Raw genomic sequence first — 21,631 nt, 5'->3', positions numbered from 1 at the left:
ATCCCGCTTACAACAATGGAATTATTTACACCCTGTACGTTAAAGTTTTGTGTTGTGATGATCTCATCGCCCACATGGACATTGGCGTCGAGTTTAGGGCGACGGCGGGACGCGTAGGGTCGACTTGGGTGGAAAGAACCGTTAGAAAAGGAGTAGCAATTCGGCCACTGGCGAAGACAGTTGTATTTTAAGATTAAATTATTTACGTATTGATTTCTTTACTCAATAAAGTTTCCAGTTTGTATACAGTCCACAAGTTTTTATTTAGTGTTTTTGAAGACACCCAAACATTTTGGTCCAGTCGAACCGCATGAGAGGAAGATTGGTGAAGAATCAATATCGTCAGGTGGCTGGGATCTGGTTATCAGCGGCGGAGTGCTGTTTGATCGCAGATAAAGCGTGAGTCGTCCTTTTTCCTTTGTTTTTCCGTTCCTATTTGCACTTTCGTGATTTTAAAAATGTCGCAACACGACGAAAAAACGTTAATTAGAAAACGAAGTTCGTTTAAATCAAAGGTCACGCATTTTTCGAATTTTTTACAAAAGTTTGAGTCGTCTGGTCAGCCATCGGATAAAACCATTGCGGAATTAATAGAAAGATTAAATAAATTCGAAGCTATAAATAACGAATACGATGAGATTCAAACGCAATTAGAAGTTTTGCAGGAAGATCCGACCGATCAATATCTGGAACGCGAGGAATTTGAAAAAACTTATTACGAGTTATTGAGTCATGCACGTTGTTTGTTAAGAAGCGGTTCTCCACAAATCAGTAATTCAGTAAATAAACCATGTAACGCGAATCCCGAAAACGGTTCGAATTATTCAAGCGGTCACGTGATACCTACGTCAGTAAAGCTACCGGAAATCAAATTACCTACTTTTAAAGGCGATTTTGATCAATGGATTGAATATAGAGAAGTTTACGTATCGCTGATTCATGAAAACGCCAATATTTCGGATATTCAAAAATTCCATTACCTTAGAGCGTCCTTGGATGGTACAGCTGCGCAAGTAATAAAATCGATCGAGTTTTCTGCCAATAATTATAAAACTGCATGGGATGTTTTATGTAAACGATTCAACAATACCAACATTTTGATTTATAATCATTTAGAATCGTTAATTACCTTTGAAAAAATGAAAAAAGGTTCTTCGGTGAAAATAAGACAGCTCATAGATACAGTGGGAAAACATTTGAGGGCATTGGACATTCTGGGACAAAAAACGGAATATTGGGATACATTGATAATTCATTTAATATCAAAGGGTTTAGACGATTTAACATTAGCTAAGTGGGAGGAGCATAAAACATCGCGAATTACGGTTAGTTTAGAGGACTGGTTTGAATTTTTGAGAAATCGTGCGGATATAATCGAGAAACTTGACGTTAATAGACAAGAGGGGAAAAGGGAGAAAGAGGTTTATGGTAAAACAAAGGCTTTAGTAGCTATGAATTCGGAAAATGACAATGTTTATGAGAGGAGAAAATGTATTCTTTGTAGTAAAGAGCACAAACTTCATGAGTGTGAGAAGTTTAAAAATCTTTCTGTGTCCGAACGCCTTGAATCGTGCCACAAATATCGTTTGTGTCACAACTGTTTGCGAGCGGGTCACATGATGAAATACTGTAAGCTTTATGGATCATGCAAAAAATGCAAAGGGAATCATCATACGTTAATTCATAAAGATAAAGAACATTCGACTGTTTCTTGCACAAGTAAAAATGTCAGTTTCGACGGGGAAACATTGTTATCAACTGTTATAGTTAATGTTACGGATTCTGATGATAAGGTGTATGCGGTGAGGGCTCTGTTGGATTCAGGGTCACAATCGAGTTTCATTTCTGAAAGTCTGTGTAGGAAATTAGATCTAAAGCTGTCAGATGTACAAGTTATGGTTAGTGGTTTGAGTAATCATGTAAATCAAATAAAAAAGAAAACAAATGTAGAGATAACATCTCGATTTTCCAATTTTCATCTCAATTTAACATGTTTGGTGATTGCTGAGATAACAGGTATCTTGCCCGCAAGTGCAATAAATGTTTCCGAATTAAACATTCCAAAAAACATCATCTTAGCGGATTTGAATTTTGGAAGAGCTAGACAAGTAGATATGCTTATAGGAGCTGACGCCTTTTGGCATATTATTCAAAACGGAAGAATAGAGCTAGGTCTGAATAAACCAATTCTTCAGAATACGGCATTTGGATGGGTTGTTGCTGGAAAATGGCAACATTCACAAAAAGGTAATGAGTTAAGATGTAACTTTAGTAAAAATGTTAGTTACGGAGAGATTCAAGACCAGCTTGAGCGGTTTTTTCAAGTGGAGGAGGTTCCCGTAAGAAAACCATGGTCTAAAGAAGATCAAAAGTGTGAAGACATTTTTCAAAAAACAAAAACGCGTTTAGAAGATGGGCGTTTTCAGGTGCAAATACCACTGAGAAGAGATGCAAGTTCTCTTGGAGAATCGAGGCACTATGCAGAAAGGCGATTTCGGGCACTTGAAAACAAACTTCAAAAGAATGAAACATTGCGAGGTATGTATTCAGATTTCATACATGAATACGAAAAACTTGGACACATGGAACGATGCTTAGAAAAAGGTGACGTAGAATTGGCGTACTATTTGCCTCATCACGGGGTACTTAAGGAAGACAGTACAACCACAAAATTACGAGTTGTCTTTGATGCCTCAGCAAAGACCTCAAGCGGCCAGTCCTTCAATGACATACAAATGGTAGGGCCAGTAATCCAGGATGAGTTATTCTCTGTTTTGTTAAGATTTCGTCAACATACGGTTGTATTTACAGCGGATGTTGAAAAGATGTACCGCCAAATAGAAGTCGAACCACAGCAGCGAAACTTGCAAAGAATTCTTTGGCGTGCTGGTCCTGATCATGAGCTAGTTGCTTATACTTTGAAAACGGTTACTTATGGTACGGCATCGGCACCATTCCTGGCAATACGCTGTTTGAAAGAATTGTCAGAAGAGTGTAAGGCAGCGGCACCAGAGTTGTCGGAAATAATAGCGAGAGATTTCTATGTGGATGATCTGTTGAGTGGTTGTGAAACCGATGAAAAAGGTTTATTTTTGTGTAGACGCATATCCATGATCCTAATGTCAGGTTGTTTTCCGCTCCGAAAATGGAGATCCAATTCAAAAGACCTTTTGGAAGCGCTAGAGGCTGATAAATCAGAACAAGAGCGAACAAATTTGGTATTGGGAGGAGACGAATGTAAGTCAACTTTGGGATTGATGTGGTCAAGTTTTGAAGATGTTTTACTTTATAAAATAGAATGTGAATTGAAAAATACTGTCACAAAACGTTTAATGCTGTCATATACAGCAAAAATATTTGATCCTTTGGGATTGCTCAATCCATGTACCATTTTGGCAAAGATTATGTTACAAAAATTGTGGCGAGAAAGGCTAGAATGGGATCAACCAGTCTCTGAAGAGTTGCACAGACAATGGAATAGATTGATGTCAGACGTATCTGTTTTGAATAAGCTAAGAATCCAACGACATGTAATGTTACCCGAAAGCAAAGTTGTCGAACTACATATGTTTTCAGATGCATCTGAAGTTGCATATGGGGCATGTGCGTATTTGTTGTCGATAGATGGGAAAGGAAACAAAAGGTGCAAACTTTTATGCGCTAAAGGAAAAGTGGCTCCAATTAAATCGATGACTATACCCCGATTAGAATTGTGTGCAGCCTACATCTCAGCAAAGTTGGCACAAAAAGTAATTGAGTCCTTAAGATTGCAGATCAAATGTTGTACATATTGGACGGATTCGCAAGTTGTGTTGGGATGGATAAATGCTTCGACAAGTATTTTGAAGCCATTCATACGAAACAGAGTTGCGGAAATTCAAGAGAAAACTGACGTGTTAGCGTGGCGTTATGTACCTACGGGAGAAAACCCGGCAGATTTGTTATCTAGAGGGGTATCCCCGGTAGCTCTAAAGGATGCATTTCTTTGGTGGCACGGTCCTGAATGGTTGTTACAGCCTGAAACTGTCTGGCCTAAAAAACACAAAGATTATGCTACAAATACATTACCTGAAATTAAGTCATGTGTTACTTCGGTTGTTGAATCATTTGAATTCCCGTTTGAAAGATTTTCTAATCTGAACCGATTACAGGGATGTGTTGCATACTTACAGCGCTTTATAACCAATTGTAAAGTGGCTAAAGAAAAAAGAATAACAGGTGTACTTACCTTAGAAGAATTGGAACAAGCGATGGTAATTTTGATAAAGATTACTCAAGCTGAGGCCTTTGGGCAAGAAATCGGTATGCTGATTCAAGGGAAATCGTTGGAAAAACATCACAAGTTGCTGAGTTTAAATCCTTTTGTGGATAAAATTGGTTTACTGCGTGTTGGAGGGCGTTTGACGTATGCAAATTTGGAGTATGATAAGCGACATCCAATTATATTACCAGCAAGACATTGGTTAACAAAACTACTGTTTATTCGTGAACATAAAAAATTACTTCATGTTGGTCCTCAACAACTACTTTATTCTGTAAGAGAGAAATTTTGGCCAATTTCTGGACCTAATATTGCAAAGCAGGTGGTGCGTGAATGTATCAAATGTCATAGATTCAGAGCAAAAGCTGTCCAACCTGTTATGGGAAATTTACCAAAGACAAGAACGATCGCAGCTTTTCCATTCTACATAACGGGCATCGACTACGCGGGTCCTTTTATGATAAGAGAAAAAAGGGGACGTGGTTCCAGGTTACGAAAAGCCTATGTTAGCTTATTTATATGTTTTGCAACAAAATGCATTCACTTGGAACTCGTTAGTGACCTTACGACAAATAATTTTTTATTGGCTTTAAAAAGATTCGTTGCGCGCAGAGGTAAACCTTTGCATTTTTATTCTGATAATGGGACCAACTTCGTTGGTGCTCAAAGAGAATTGAAAGAATTAACAAATTTAGTTAAGGCGAACATTGATGAGATAGAAACTTTTACAAATGATCAAGGTATTAATTGGCATTTCGGACCACCATACGCACCAAATTTTGGAGGTTTGTGGGAAGCGGGTGTGAAATCGACCAAACACCATTTAAAGAGAGTTTTAAATAATAATCACTTAACGTTTGAGGAGTTTACTACTTTACTCGTGCAAATAGAAGCAATCCTTAACTCGCGTCCTCTCACTCCCCTTTCGAATGATCCTGATGACTTGACACCCTTAACACCGGCTCATTTACTCATTGGACGTCCATTGACTTCCACCTTGGAGGCTGACTTGCAGAATATTTCTCAAAACAGGCTCACGATTTATCAGCAAGTAGAGCAATACCGACAACATTTCTGGTCAAGATGGAAGCGGGATTTTCTGGGTCAACTTCAGCAACGAACTAAATGGGGAGGCAACGATTCCCAGATACAACAGGGGGCTTTGGTTCTGCTCAAGAATGACGGGACTGCTCCTTTGGATTGGCGATTGGGTCGCATCGTCAGGCTCATTCCTGGTAGAGATGGGGTGCATCGAGTGGCAGAGGTGAAAACAGTGACGGGTATTGTGCTGCGTCCGTGCAACAAATTGTGTCCTCTTCCAATTGAACAAGAATAGTTAAACGACTCAAGTCGTTTAAGGCTGGGGGCATGTACGTTAAAGTTTTGTGTTGTGATGATCTCATCGCCCACATGGACATTGGCGTCGAGTTTAGGGCGACGGCGGGACGCGTAGGGTCGACTTGGGTGGAAAGAACCGTTAGAAAAGGAGTAGCAATTCGGCCACTGGCGAAGACAGTTGTATTTTAAGATTAAATTATTTACGTATTGATTTCTTTACTCAATAAAGTTTCCAGTTTGTATACAGTCCACAAGTTTTTATTTAGTGTTTTTGAAGACACCCAAACACACCCTATAAACGTGTAACTGTTTATCGAAACTAAAAACTCTAAAAACAGTCTTAAAGCAGCTTTACTTTATAATAACATACTTACAACTATTCCACTTGTTTATGCCGTCAATGTTAAAGAAACATATGTGCGCATATCAGAGGTTTTGAGTTTAATTCAGTACAACGCATTTCAATGGAAAGTTTGTGCAGATTTAAAGGTAATTGCCGCAGACGAAGAAATTTACTAACTTTTACTTTTTAAGTATTGACTTACATTTCTATGATTTTGAGGTAGTTGCTGTGCTTACTGGCTTACAAGGCGATTTTACAAAATATTGCTGTTTTCTTTGCTTCTGGGATAGTCGAGCGAAAGAGCATAATTATGTGTGCAAAGAATAGCCTTGTAATAGTATATTAAAAAAACAAGTTTCGTAAGACACGCTTGAAATGCACGAATTCAAGTTGAAAAACGAGTGGCGAAGCCACGAGTTTTTTAATGAATGAGTGCTTTAAGTCTTATGAAACGTGTTTTTTATGCTATTTTTTTGTAATTCGCGTTTTTATCCTTTTTTTTTTACAAAAATAAAATAAATTTTGACAATGTAGGGAAATAGGTATGCAGCAGTTGGTAACACCGAAACACTTCAAAATAGAAATTTGAATTGACAATTAGAAACTGTCAAAACACAAAATGTATTCACCTGAAAAAAATGTATCATGTACATCTCCCAAAATAAGAGAAATTGCTCAGTGTTCAATGTCCTCATCATTGTGGACCTTATATTCGATGCTAAGAACGTGTTTAAACATCCATAGACAAAAATTGTCACATTGACAACTAGAAAAATTAATGACCCAATGTCACCAACTTGAACTAGTTCCATAAAATGTTACTAAAATCTCATTACAGCATCGGATGCTGTAAGGAGTCTCATTACAGCACACGCTTGAGTACTGTTAGAGCTTTTGTTACCGTCGCGTATTACAAACAGAACATTACTGATGCTTTCAATGTCTTAAACAAGCCTCTGGTGAGACCAGAATCTGTAATATTGCCTCCACTATACATCAAACTGTGGTTGATAAGAAACTTTGTGAAAACATCAAAATCCAGAGGGGATTGGGGCCAGCATTTAAATATCTTACCGAGCTCTTTCCACAACTATGGTGCGATAAACTAAAAGAAGGCTAAAAGAAGATATTTTGTTGGCCCTTAAATAAGAAAATTAATAACGAATTTATGTCAACATTAGCAACAAAAGAAGCAACGGCGTGGATTAGCTTCAAACAAACCGTCCATGGATTTTTAGGAAACCATAAAGATGAGAATTGTCGCAAAATAATTTCATATAATAATTATACAATAATTTCAATTGCCATAAATGCAAATATGTTGTTCAAAATACATTTTCTCCATTTGCACTTAGATTTTTTTTCAAGCAATCTTGGAGCAGAAAGTGACGATCAAGATTTAATGAAGACGTTATCAAGGTTACAGGGATGCTGAGAGATTATCTCTGAAGTGTAATCGGAGAAACCGACCCAAAAACATACAAAAATGGTCCAAAACAAACAAAAATTGTTGTGTAAAAAACTAATCATATCCCACACTATACTAACAATAAGTAAAGTACTATATATTAAACATAAAATGTGATTCCAGATAAGTTCTAGATAAGTCGGTCATATAAACCTGTAATATAATCTATAATATAAACCTAGACGGTATAAACAAAAAGACAAAGAAAAGTTTGGTAACGTTTGTAAGATCAGCCAAAAACTTAAGTTCACATAGTGAAACTCTGCCAAACCCAAATCCTTCTGACCAATTAATACAATCCAGTGAAAGAGTAAAAAAAAGTTATGAGTAAAAGTGACAGTGGAGAAATGTCATCTAGCAGCGGCTGCCATAAGTTTTAATTACTTGATATGCTTCATGTTCAACATTACTTAGAACAGATAAAATAATATTTATTTCAGTGAATTTAATGTTTATACGTAGTGCCTAGAAGAACTAAAACACCACTTTATTAAAAAAAAATTGTTCGTAATAATGTTTTAACAATACAGTTAAAATGGCAAAAAATGAAATTTTGCACGATTCTCGCAAATTAACGATATCTCGAGTAAAATACGTTCTACCATGGTATTCAATGCGTCGATATTTATAAAATTAAATGTTCTACAGGATAGAATAGCTAAAGGGACCTGTCCACGGTCATGCATGTATGACGAGCATCGCAAGCTATCATGCAAGATTGACCGTGGATGGGGCTGCATGAGATGGTTTCTTTAGTATAAGAAACGGCATGAACAGCATGCATGACGAGCATGCTTGACCATGGATAAGCCCCTTTATCCATGACCGTGGACAGGCCCCTTAAGCCCCTTAACTTATTTGTTCATACATATATAAATTTTTTTGTTACAGTTCGATGAAGTGTAAAAAAATGCAAAAAAAATTGGATTTTGTTGAGTTGTTTTAGGCTGTAGCAAAACAACTGGGAGTCCGATTTATGTCATCAATACCTCAAAATGTTGGCCTAGAACATGAACCGTTAGTATGTTTTTTAATTTACAATTTTCCAGATTTTTGGAAATATCCCGAACTCTGGACGGGATGAAGAAAAAGTGATGAAGTTGAGAATCAGCTTAAGATTCTACGCTATAAAAACAATATCACAGTCTTCGAGATTTTTCTTGTAAACTATTGTTATTGTTACATAATTTTGTTTTAATAAAGAATTAAACATTATTTAGAAATAATTGCATTTAGACAAAGATAATAACCAAATCTGGTAGAACTTGAAATTCTGGCACAACGAAAAATAATTACTTACGAACTGTGTGATTAAGTTGTTGAGAATCATTACTTTCCAAACCATAGCTAACAGTATTAACTTGAATTGTGTATAATTCTCCTGCAGTCATATCTGTAACTTCAGCTTCCGTATTTTCTACAGCCGGTAATTTAACCCAAGTACCATCAGAATTTGTTCTATATCTTATTGAAAACTCCGACACCAAACTATGCGAAGGTTTTTGCCACTGAACGATTACCGAGTTTGTCGTTGTTTTTTCAATAACCATACTTTTTGGTGAACGCGGAACTAAAAATGTTTGATTTAGATAAATGGTAAACAAAAAAATGCAAGGTAAATCAAAAAAATTTTGAATAATACTTACAAACTGGTTGAAAATATTCATGTGGTTCACTTTGTAAATTATGTGAGACAGCAAAAACTTTAACAATATACCCAGCCCCCGGATACAGTCCTGTTATAAATAAGTGTGAGTCTACTGTAGTTTTATTATGTTTCTCATTCGTATCATTTCTTATCCAATGTACTTCGTATTTATCCTGTAATGAAACAACATCCGATTTCCAACTTATATTTAAACCATCTCCAACTGGTTTAAGTACTTCAATGACTGGCGCACTTGGTTTTGTTAAAATAAATAAATGACTTTCATTTGATTCAACTTTTTTTGACGCTGCTTGCACAGCAACTGAATAATTTCTTCCAGGTAATAACAAAGTATCCAAACTAATCCTTGTTGAATTTATTCGAACAGTACTACTATCAGCTAAAGAACTTTCAACTTCATGATAAGAAACAATGTATTCTTCTTGAAAACTCTCCGGATTGGGATCCCATCTCATAAATTGACCATAGTCCGTAATTGATGACCGAAGATTCGTAACAGGAAGTGGCTTTAACGTTACATCCGTGTTTAACGGCCACGAAGAAACTTTTCCGGATACAGATTTAACCAAAAAAGTATACGTCATTCCCGGATACAAAACTTCCTTCGTTTTGTAAATTAATGGTTCGTTCTTTTGAATCATAACAGGAACAAATTTTTTTGTAGAATTACTTATTTGAACTTGGTACTTATCAAATTCACATTTTCCTTTTGGAGGATCCCATTTTACGACGAATGAATAAGACGTAATCGAGTTATTTAAAACTGTCATATTTGAGACTCTTAGAGGTACGGTTAAATACTGCGCGGTTGTTGGTAAAGAAACTTCATCTTCAGACATTGTTTGCACGGAAATGTTGTAGGCTCGACCAGGAACTAAACCTATAAAATGAATGATTCATAAAATTAGTTATACTAATATATTACTACTATTAGTTATATTAATTCATAATCATGTATTAAATTATTTTAGCTTTACTTTTCTCACTTTTTTACGTATATAGGGTGGCTAACTGAAGTGGTCTAACTACATAAGAAATTTACTATCACGCACAGAAGCTCGGGGAGTTTGAATAAAAGAAAATAAACTAGTATTGTGAACTATTGGCCAATGGAAAAAATCTAGACAAAGGGGGCGCGGTTGCAGTTATGTAATGCTAGTATACTAGCAAAGGATTTAAAATATACAACCTGTATAAATTTTATAGCCATGTTATACGATAGAGAAATGCGTCAACAAGCTTACATTTCATTATATAGATTATATATCGGGTAGGTGGATCAACCAACCTGGCACCGCGACCCTAAGAATCTATTGTACCTCGATAGATAACTTTACGGAGCAGTTCAATGCTCTTAACGAATATTAATACCTTGCTCGGTGAAAAGTCATTCAGATCCTTTGGGAAGATAAACAGCCACCCAACAATCGAAAATCTTGATACGATTAACAGCAGGGCAGTGGCATAAAACATGCTCAACCGCCTCCTCGTCCTCCGCACATGGTTGGCATTCAACATCGTCGGCTAGACCCAACAAGTTGAGGTGTGCTTTTAATCGGCAGTGCCTATTAAAGACGCCCATTAGAACTTTAATGCTGCTATGAGCAAGTCCTAAAATATTCCCGGGTTGACGGATGCGATGTTAATAAACACCTTAGCATGTCTCATTCCAGGAGAACTGATCCACACTAGGCGAGGTCCCTCTTCAGCCCACAGTCCAATCCTACGTTTGGCTATCACAAATGATACACCAACTGATCGCCCCAAATCTGACGTAAATTGATAGCACAGTATCGTAATGTCTTCCGCAGCCCATTGGTAGGACTTGTCGAACAGTTTTGAGCATATTGCTTAAATCTATAAATGGTAGTTCTAGCCACTTTCTCTATATGCAAATGCAAAGGAGATAGGCCAAGCAGAATATTCATTGCTAGAGTTGGCGTTGTGTTTATCACACCAGAGATTGCCAACATATTCTTCAACAAGCTTAACATATTGTCCTGTATGACCTTCCCTTGACGAACATCAAATATGACGTACACTAATATTACCGTTACCATGCATAAAACATGATGACCGACCTGCCTTTTGGCATGCACCTTTTTCTTCACCTAACCGCCGAAACCAACCTTAAGGCAACTCACTACCTCCATCTACCATGAACCAGCGAGTAAGCCTGACTTTATTTCAACACCATTCCATATTAACTCAAATACAACACATAAAACCTACCTAACTACATTATAAAACGAAAAAATAATGTAATGAAATGAAATATAATCCCTACACCTATACTCACAATTTACCCGCTAACTTAAACTAAATCAATACCAGAAAATAAAAATAAGCTAAGAAAAACATAAAGAAAAAATATAATACTGTCTTAAAACCTAGCTAACCAATAAACGTTTCTGATCCAAACTCCATAACTAGCTAACGCGCTAAAAACCACTAACATTAAGACCATAGTCCCACTCCATTATAATGCCTAGACTATTAAGCCCTCATAAAGGGACCCCCTGCATCCACCCACTTGCAGTATTCCTTCATTGTAATCAAACATAACTCCTGCCGCCCACTAGTTCCAATCATCCAAATCGCTGTCATCAACTCTCCTTTGCATTCTCTCTGTCTTCCTCCTAACCTCCTCTCCAACCTCCCAATAATGCGGTCATTCCTGCACAATGTGGTACAGACTGTCCTTATTCACCCCATACATATATACCCCTGTCGTTTCCTTCAGTCGAAACCTTCTCAAATATACATTGAATAGAGCATCTCAAGTCATCAACTAAATCCTTCATAAAGCTACACACCTTTCTACCTTTTATCCGATTTCATCCAGCTACTCTTCCATCCCTCTCTAACATCTTTGACCTCCTCCCTCCCATACACACACTTCTAAACGCACACCCTCTTCACATAACCTTCCACAACCCTCGACCTTAAAACCTTACCCGCTCTCCTCATCCCTACTTTCTTTTTACAATGTCATTCCAATTCCACTTTCCTACCCATTTTGTACCCACTGCTGTCATATTGTCGCCTTACAGACAATATGAGACACCTTACATCTGTGCCTATTATCCCCCTTCCTTATTATTCATTCCATCCCCAAGCTTATCGATTGTAGCTGTTTTTTCCTTTTATACAATCCATGTATAATAATAATAATAATTTATTGAGTGTAAAATAAAGTTTCTTTCTGGTGGCTGTTATACAAATGAAGATAAATACAGAGGTTATGGTAAATATCTTATATTTAGTAAAATCTTCTTTGCAACTTTCTATGCTTTTCAGATTGAAAAGTGCACGCACTGCTTGCTTTTGCAGTAGGAAAATTCGTTCTGCAGCCGAAGACATTCCCCAGAAAAGGATGTTCAGCTGTGAAAGTTACCATAATATGTAAGTTTAGTAGCTTCAAAGGTACTAATAGTTCTGATTCTTCTTATGTAGTAAATTGCCCCGTTTAACTTTTTTGCAGTGTTCTCTACGTGAATAGACCACTTGAGTTCCTCATCTATATTTAACCCCAAAAATTTTATTGATTTACATTCTTCCTTCTCATGTCCTCTATTAAACATGATTTTTTGCGTCTTTTCCTCGTTTAATGTTAGGCCATTGCCTTGCAGCCATTGTTTAGCATTGTGCATCGATTTGCAAGTGTTATTTTGAAGATCTTCTGGCGATTCTCCACTTGAAACGATGGTGGTGTCATCCGCGTAGAGGCAAAGGTTCGCATGATGCAAAGCATACAGCATATCATTTACATAGATGATTGAATTCGATTTCCTACCATTAATCACTACGATTTGTTTCCTAGCTGCCCAGTAGGAATTTAAAATATCAAAGGCTACGCCACATATCCCGTAATAAAACAACTTATCCAAAAGCAATGTGTGATTAACGCTGTCAAATGCCTTCGACAGATCGACTCCTACCAATTCTACAAATTTCTTTTCGTCTATCGCTGCTAATATTTTGTTGACAGTCTCGTGTACTGCTGTGTCTACGGATCTTTCCTTACGATACCCGTGTTGATATTCAGGTCAAACATACTAACATAATACATTCAAAAACATTCGAAATTGCTGGTAAAATACAGATTGGTCTGAAGTTTTCCGCCTTATCTGTATCGCCTTTTTTATAAATTGGGATGATTTTAACCACCTTGAGTTCTTGGAAATACTCCTTGTTTGAGGCACATATTAATGAGGTACACCAACTGAGCGGAAAGGCCATCTATGGTTTTCTTAAAAGCCACTGACATTCTATATATGTCCTCCGTGGTTTTCGATTTAAATCCTTTAACTACTTCTTTCACCTCTGTAATGTCTGTCGGTCATAGGAAACAAGAACCCTTGTTTCGTATTTGTAAAGCGTTCATATAGTTGTTTCCCTTATAGAGATCAACTTTGCTGCAAATATTTTGCAAATAATCGCTGTATCCCTAGGATGTTATGGATGAATTGGTCTCCGTTGTTTTGGTGCATTTATTACCCTATGTATTATCTGCCACACATTTGTCTGTTTGTTTTCTGCTAGCTGTATTGCAAATTCTGCTGTACTGTTTTTCGTACTTTATTAGCTCTCTTAATTCATTTTTGTATTTCGTGTAAATTTCATATGCCTCCTTCGTCTTTGTTTGCTGTGCAATAATCCCCAGGATTTCAACTTTGTTCATTTTGTCCATTTTGTCTTTAGTTTGTGTTGATAGATTTTCTTTTTCAGGGCAGTACTTGTTGAAGATGTTTATGAGGTGGGTGTAGTAGGCAAAGAACGTTGCAGCTGGTGTGTTTCCCACATTTTCAGAAAAGAAATACTGTGACTTATCTGTAGCAAAATGGTAAGCATTTGAATCACTTACGTCTTTTAATTATTTCTTTGTCGTTTCAGCTTTATTGTTCTTGTTACGCAATTTTAATAATTTGGCATAATGATCGGACACGTGAAGATTCAACGTTTCTCTGTCGTATTGTTCTTCGTTCCAATTGGTAATGATGTTGTCTATACATGACTTAGTTGTTGCGGTTTCTCTTGATGTCTCATAAAAGACACAATGTAAATTGTGACTTTCTAATAAATCTTGTAATAAAGTCACTTCGTAGTTTTTATACGCCTGTACATTAATATTGAAGTCACCCAGAATGAAAACCTTCTAAATTAGCATTAAGAAGCAGTAAGTCCTGAAATCTTTCGAAGAATACCCTGGAATCGCCGCTTGGAGAGCGCTATATACCAATAATAATGATTTCTTTTTGTGATTCAATGGCAGATATCTTAATATGTTTCTCTATTGATAAGACGCTTAGATCCGGCCTCTCAATAAACTTTTTGCCGTCTTTTACCAAAATTAGACATCCTCCCTCACAACAGGGTCTCTGCGCCACATTTAACCCTTTAATCATTCTACTATCAGATGACTTAACACAACACGCTTGCGCTCCATACATTATCGTCGGCATCACCACGGTCTCAACAAGTAATTTCTTCAACCTTCCTCTCGCAGTCCACCTCTTAACTGCAATCACAGCCATCCTTCCCACTATCAATGCTACCTTCCCTCTCACGTACCTCACATGCTCCAACAATAAGGCCGAACCTAACATCAGTCCCAAATATTTCAATGCAATCATCATTTTCACATTGCCGACGCCGGTCGTAAGCGCCGGCTCCTTCACTTTCTTAGCTCGTTCATACACTCTTCAGCCCATTCTTTACATTCCTTCCACGCTTTATTCCACTTTTTTCGATCTTCTCAACTGAAACGTCCAAGATAAGTATGACCTGGTGATGGGCGTAAGTCTGCTCGAGGTCTACCCTGTCGTAGTACATCCCACACTCTCGCAAACCACTCATTCTTTGCATACAGCCACAAGTACTAGTCATAAGTACTAGTTAAAAGCTGGAACCCTGTGGTCATCCCTGTTTGTTTTGTACATTACAACCTCATATTCCATGCAACTATCCTTCACATAACTTTACACAACACAATGTAGGTAGCCGGAACATTCCATTTTTTCTCTCGAGCGGTCAAGTATTACATATGGTTTAACTTGTATTAAAGCGCAGATTCTAATAATGAAATAATATACAGTCTTTTTCTGAGTCATAAAATCGGAAAAAACGCCTAACTATACGTAAGTACAGCTTGGAAAATATATATTGGCCAGTAAAGGTCAAATACATATTTCACGAAATGAAGCTCATGTACAGTACTCAACAAAGATATTAATGCATATATTGCAAAAATTTTTATAGAAAATAAGACAAAAAAGAAAGTAGGAAACCAGACTTTATGCTAAGAAAGTACACTTCTGAACTTGTTGTAAGGGTACCATATTACAAGAGATTAAAATCAGTCAAAGTGCCATAAAAAAATTTCTTAACTTCAATAAACGTAGTAGTTATTATTTCTAAAACCCCATTCAACATATTTGATTGTTAAGTAGATTTTAAGAAGAGAAATTTAAAATATCGTATCTCAAGAACGAATTTAATGAAGAATTAATGTGACATAAAATTTTTTTTAATTCAATAAACATCGTTGTTAAACTTAGTTTTTTCAAATTATAGACATGCATTTTTGAATTCAATCTTGCATAACCATAAACGTTTATTAATCCAGATATAGAACTAAATAAATCCAAATAAACATAGCAATTTGCGTTAAAATGTATGCATTGGTTGCATTAATATCGCATTAAAATGTATGCAGACCGATTAAAATTTACCTTTGAAAGCAGCTTGAGCTGGTCCAGGGGGTTCACCTTCTTTTTCAACTAGAATCACATTCTCTAAAGCATCCGGTGGATTAATTGAAGCTCTGTAATGGGTATAAATTGCCGGAGGATATGGTGGTTGCCATAAAACTAATAATGTGGTCTCGTTTCTGAACCAAACAATAAATTTTCCTGGCGTATTTGGTTCTAAAAAAAGATAATTTTAAAAAGTAAAAATGTAAATTAAATTTTTTTTATTACTGGTTGTAAAATTTCTAGTTGTATAAGCAGCACTCTCTTTGTTTTCGAAAACCGTAAAGGCATAGATTTGGTATGTGGCCCCCGGAGTGAGATCTTCAACCACATATGGTGACGATTCGATGTCCTTAAATAGCAACGAGGTCTGGTCAGTTTGATGTTCCGTTTTCGAAAGTGCGATCAGTTTCAATTTGAAGTTTGAGTAACTTCCGTAAACGGGTGGATTCCATGATATCGTAGCCGATTTACCGTTTTTTACTAAAACGGAGAGGTTTGATGGTGGATCGGGAACTGAAAATACAAAAAAAATATGTTAAACATTTTTTATTGGTAACGCAAGTTATATTAACCGTGCAAATCGTTTAAAAACTTTAAAGTAAAAACAAGTTTTCCTTGAAATTTAATAACTGCTTAAGTGCTTTGTTGTTCAAACATATTTATAATAATGAAAAGAAATTTTGTTTACGCTTAAAAAAAAAGAAAAAAGGTGTTAGCAACGTTTCGAAATTTTTAAGTAAATAATTTTAGTTTGATATTATCTGTATTAAAAATTAACACAGTTGAGATAGTATTTATTCAAGCATTCAAAAAATTGTAATTTATTTATTATTTGTGCCGAGAAATTTGTTCACTGGTGGTCGATAGATTGCATTTCTGTGAAAAATGATAATCATATTAGCAGTTAAAGGGTTAATACATGATAAAAAAACACGTAGCTACAAATTGCGCAAAATAAAAGTGATTCAATTCGCACATACTAGGCCGGTAATTTTTTTAGCAAATTATAGGGACTGTAATCGAGACCAAAATATACAACAACGAAATAATACGAAATAAAATAGTAGTCAAGCTACCAAAGATGACTAAACAATGCTTTTCCCAATGTTCTCATCAAAAATGACGAACATCACAACCAAATTCCTGCACGACCTTTGATTGTAACTTGTAAGGCGAAAATATTGGAAAACTAACGAAGTGAAACGATTACATTTTTTTATTACTGAATCCAATTTAATATAAAGAGCAAGCTAGAGTAGTATACCAGGATAGTAGTCATCCTAGTGAGACAAGAAATTTACTAGAAAGTCTACGAATGGGATGCAAAATCTTGGAAGTTATTCAAACAAACATGAAAAATTTAGGTTGACCTAATGTAAAAATTTACGCATATCAACAGGAATGTCTACTGGACATATTTAAAAATATTAAATAGGAGAGCTAGAATCAAATTCAACATTGTTTAAATTAATTACTTTTTAATCACGTATCGGTTTAATAGTTCTCCACAGCTAATAAATCGTCAGTTGGAAAATTAAAGGGTTTACGACAAAATCAAAAAGTTTTAATAACCTTTATGAATAACCTGTATAGCAGTGGTGTCCACTAATTTTTGATCAAGATCGACTTTTTATATAAATGTCTTGCCAAGATCGACCGAAGAGTTTAATTTTTTTTTTTACATTTTAAAAGTATCCTTTTTTTGCTCTCAGATAGGCCCAGATATAGATATTTCAGATTCATGATTTTGTTGGCGATCGACGTTATGGACACCACTGCTGTATAGCATTGCATATTTTCAAATGCGATCTTAAACGATTTCTCATGATAACATTGCACAGTTTGCCAAATTTTATCTTTCTAAGACAAACCATATTGAAAATATTATTTGTAGTGTCATCCATATCACCAACATAGGATAAAGTATTAAGAAGTAAAGTACATATACTGTGGTGATTATTTATTTTTATTTTCTTTACCGGTTTCGGCACAAAGAAAATAAAAATAAATAATCACCACAGTATGTATATGTACTTTACTTCTAAATACTTTTTTCATATTGAAAATACTTAAGAAAATGCTGAAAAATTTCTTAACTTTGAAGGCCCATATCTTAGCCATTTATGGGTTTAGAAAAATATTTTTACACGAATCGTCATCATTTTGACACTAGTATTTGTGATTAAAATTATGCCACGACTTACAGAAAGACCCTGTATAACAAATAAATTGAAGCACTTAAAACATAGAAATAACAAATACAAACACTGCATTGGATGACATTCCAATTGTTGAGTTATTAGAACCAACATCGCCAATCAAAACACAAAATAGATGATTTAAATGTAGCACACGAAGCACATCGTGTTTGTGCTCTATCAAGTTCATAGTAACTCCGCCTATCCATGAAACAGGATTGCCGGTTCCAAGAAGTAGGACGACAATAACATCTAGTCTTCTGAAGTGGGGAAAAGGCATACTCCGCCTGAACGCTTTAAGATGGCAAACCCATCACCAAGCTAGGGAGTTATGAGCCAATCACTGCCGCTCTTGAAATCAAATGATTAAAAGAACAGCACTAAATGAAAGCCGGACGAATTCTTTATTGACGACTTTTAACGCCAAGAGGTCTAAGAAATATAAAAATAGGGTTTTGAAATGTTAGAACTCTCATGCATACTAGTCGATTGAAACAGGTGTGAAAGAGATGATTGGTTATAAACATTCTTGATCCTAGCGAGCTAAGATGCCCGGATTTTGGAGAAATTCAAACGCAAGTTCACTGCAGATGGCCAGAACACAGAAATGGAGTTGGTCTCTTGTAGACCAAATTTTCCAAAATAAGTCCCTTGGAGTAGCGACCTATTTCGAAGAGAATAATAATAACTCGTTTTATGACGAAGATACGAAATGTCATGTGCAATGCCCACAGTCCCACATAAACTTCAGATATTGAGCAGCAAGAAGGTTTTTCATGGGCGGTAAACGAAACGATAGAAAAGGTCAGCAAATAATCAAGGATATCTTGATTGTTATAGAAGAGATGAATGCAAAATCCGAGGAAACGAAGCAGTCAGTGTTGGCGGCATTAACACAAAGGCAGCAACTCGTAATGAAATTGAAATAGCCCTCAAGAAGATCAGTAATGGAAAGACACCAGGTACTTTCTTTGACTCATTAAACAGGAGAATCATATGGTATACTCTGCTGAAGAATATGCGGTCTCTCTGAAGATCATCAGTGTTATCAGGGAGATGTATGAGGGGTATGTACATAATGGAAAACTTACCGATCCTATTCAGGCAAATTCTGGGGTGAGTCAAGGGTGTATTCTGTCACCCATACTAATATCGTGAATGGAGTGATGAGAAATAAAGCTTGAATTTACAGACGACATTTGCTTACTTTCACAGAGATTTTATGAGATGCAGGTAAAGCTGAGAAAACTGCAAGATGAAGCAAAAGTACTGAAAGTCAATGTTCAAAAAACAAAGGAGATGAATGGAAGAGACTGTGAATGAGTTGAAACATTATTATTTGTTATGGTATGAGGCATTATTTATTACTAACATGCTATTGTCTAGAAAATTAGGCAGTATTCGTAAATCCATTTCTTATAATTGTCGAAATTCATTGCGTGATAATAATATTGGTAGCGCTTGTACTCCGCCTGCATGCATTCCAGGAACGAGCCCATTTTTAATTCAGAAATAAGTTTCTAAAGACCTGTGTTGGAATTATCATCCCAGTTCTTTTCATTGGCATGTAAATATATTTCATCTATATAAATAAAAGACCATATCGCATCTCTATTGTTGAAAATACAACGCAGATTTGCAATGTCAATCCCTTTCATCAATACCTTCGTATTTAGTTTCGTTTTCTGCTGCAATATGAAATACACGAATACTTTTGTTGGGAACCGTATACGATATGCACTCCGTCAAATATAGCGGAGAAATGACCTCCCCAGGTAACGCCCAACGTTTGCTAGAGCGCATCTGACCTTCACCGGCCAAGACTTGTCAAGGTGTAGATATAATGAAGATTCCAGTTCATGAATCGTAATAAATCGACGAAAAAAAGCGGAAAAAGTGTGGTTACTATTGCAAGGTAAACGTACTTTGTGTATTAGAACTAGATAAGGATGAAAATAAAAGCAGTATTTCCCACGGAAAAAGGAAACCGGATCCTAACAGCTAGCAACGAAATATTATCAAAAAGTAACATGTATTGGCGAACGTTACAACAAACGTCCCAGCATGGTATTGGCCTTTTTTATGTATTTTGTGTATTCAATAAGATTTTTGTTCTAATTATAGGAAAAAGTGCTTTGATAAATTCATCAACGAGGAGTCGTAAGAATATTTAAAGCGCTTTTATTTTGTGGATACTAAAGAGCATCATACTTGTACAAGGGCTAATACAGATTTTTAATATGGAAAAGCAATAGTTTAAGTTCGAAACAAGCCAAAATACAGTACCTTTAAATACTTTGCCTTAAAAGGCTTCGATAAAATCGAAGTACGTTTTCCAGAACTTACAATATTACTTTAAGTCGAATTAGACTGAAAGATCTTGCTATCCTGGAAAAATAACAAGAATTTGTACTCATAAATAATACGACCCAAAAACGAATTAGTTAACTTCTTTAGTACAACGTACCCTAATCGACAACCCATTAGCCAATGTATGCGATGTGAAGTTGTGACTAAATTTAAGAACCATGAGTATATAATAAAGTATTGCGTTTGATCCTTTTCCAAACCCTAATCTCGTATCGCAGTTACACGCAGAATATTACATAATAAAATTAGTGGTTCAAGCGGTTATAAATCAATATAAAACGATACGTCAATCCCGCTACAATCAATCAAGCCGAATAATACGTAAACAGAGAGCGGATGCATGTACTTTTAATAGTTCGTCAAATGTAACTCTCCATGTAACTTTTAAACGAAGTGAACTATCGTCATGAGTAAAAGCACGATTATTTCTATTTTTGTTAAGGCAAATATTTTGTAATCAAAATTTCCTTATCACTTCTAGTTTTTCGTAAAATGATTCACTCACTTTTTTTTTAATATTCAGTCTATTAATGCATTTTTAGAAAGAATAAGAATTAAAAACTGCCAATTAGGTTTTCTTATAAGAAATAACTAAAATGTTTATAGATACAAGCAACCAGGTGAACAAAGGAGTAACTGACACAGGATAACATAAGTTAGAAAATGTTTAAAATTCCTACCTTTTTTTTCACAATATTAAAGTTATGCTGTATGTTTTGATGTATGTTACCATAGTACATCTGTACCTTTGTTTAAGCATAGCATCGAAACTATTCACACAGAAATTTTTTTATTCTTTGCTCTCTTATTGGAGTTTACAGTTTTTACAGTTTTTGGCTCATCTCAAACATGTTCTGATTGAGTGCTGGCCAATCAAACCAAAAGCGAACATGCTATTTTCGCTTTTCGCGCAAAATATGATCAATATCTCTTTTACCAGAAAGTTAGAAAGCAATAATCTGGCCACCTATCCGACGTGAACACGTACCATTTTCGAATGTATCTGAAATAAACGCTAGATTACACTCAACATATTAACGTAAATCAGTAACAGACTTTGTAAAAAGAATTGGAGGCAAATCCCGAAAAGACATTAACTTCTTTGAATTTGAACTTCGAGATATTAGCTAGAACAGCGATCTATAGATTGAGTCTATTCTGCCATATTTTGCTCCCTTAATACAATGTTTACAATCTTTGGGGTGCTGAAGACACAATAAGTATCA

The 21,631-nt window shown here is 35.9% G+C and overlaps 2 protein-coding genes across 3 annotated transcripts in view; one reads left to right on the top strand and one right to left on the bottom strand.

Annotated features, from left to right (window-relative positions):
* Positions 1-21,631, bottom strand: part of LOC111420589 (Protein tyrosine phosphatase 10D) — a 68,549-nt gene that overhangs the window by 22,714 nt on the left and 24,204 nt on the right. For both annotated transcript variants that reach the window (XM_071200536.1, XM_071200537.1), the window contains exons 3-6: positions 16,063-16,350; positions 15,814-16,008; positions 9,057-9,959; positions 8,711-8,980 (exon numbers count right to left, since the gene is read on the bottom strand). In XM_071200536.1, the coding sequence (XP_071056637.1) occupies positions 8,711-8,980; positions 9,057-9,959; positions 15,814-16,008; positions 16,063-16,350 (1,656 nt within the window). The remainder of the gene's footprint in view (positions 1-8,710; positions 8,981-9,056; positions 9,960-15,813; positions 16,009-16,062; positions 16,351-21,631) is intronic.
* LOC111429052 (uncharacterized) lies at positions 39-5,881 on the top strand. Its single transcript, XM_023064841.2, has one exon. The coding sequence runs from the start codon at positions 459-461 to the stop codon at positions 5,595-5,597; it is 5,139 nt and encodes a 1,712-aa protein (XP_022920609.2). The 5' UTR covers positions 39-458; the 3' UTR covers positions 5,598-5,881.

This window comes from Onthophagus taurus, chromosome 11, assembly GCF_036711975.1.
Source record: "Onthophagus taurus isolate NC chromosome 11, IU_Otau_3.0, whole genome shotgun sequence".
NCBI lineage: Eukaryota > Metazoa > Arthropoda > Insecta > Coleoptera > Scarabaeidae > Onthophagus > Onthophagus taurus.
Note: the sequence above shows the minus strand (reverse complement) of the source record. Positions and strands in the feature narration are given on the sequence as shown.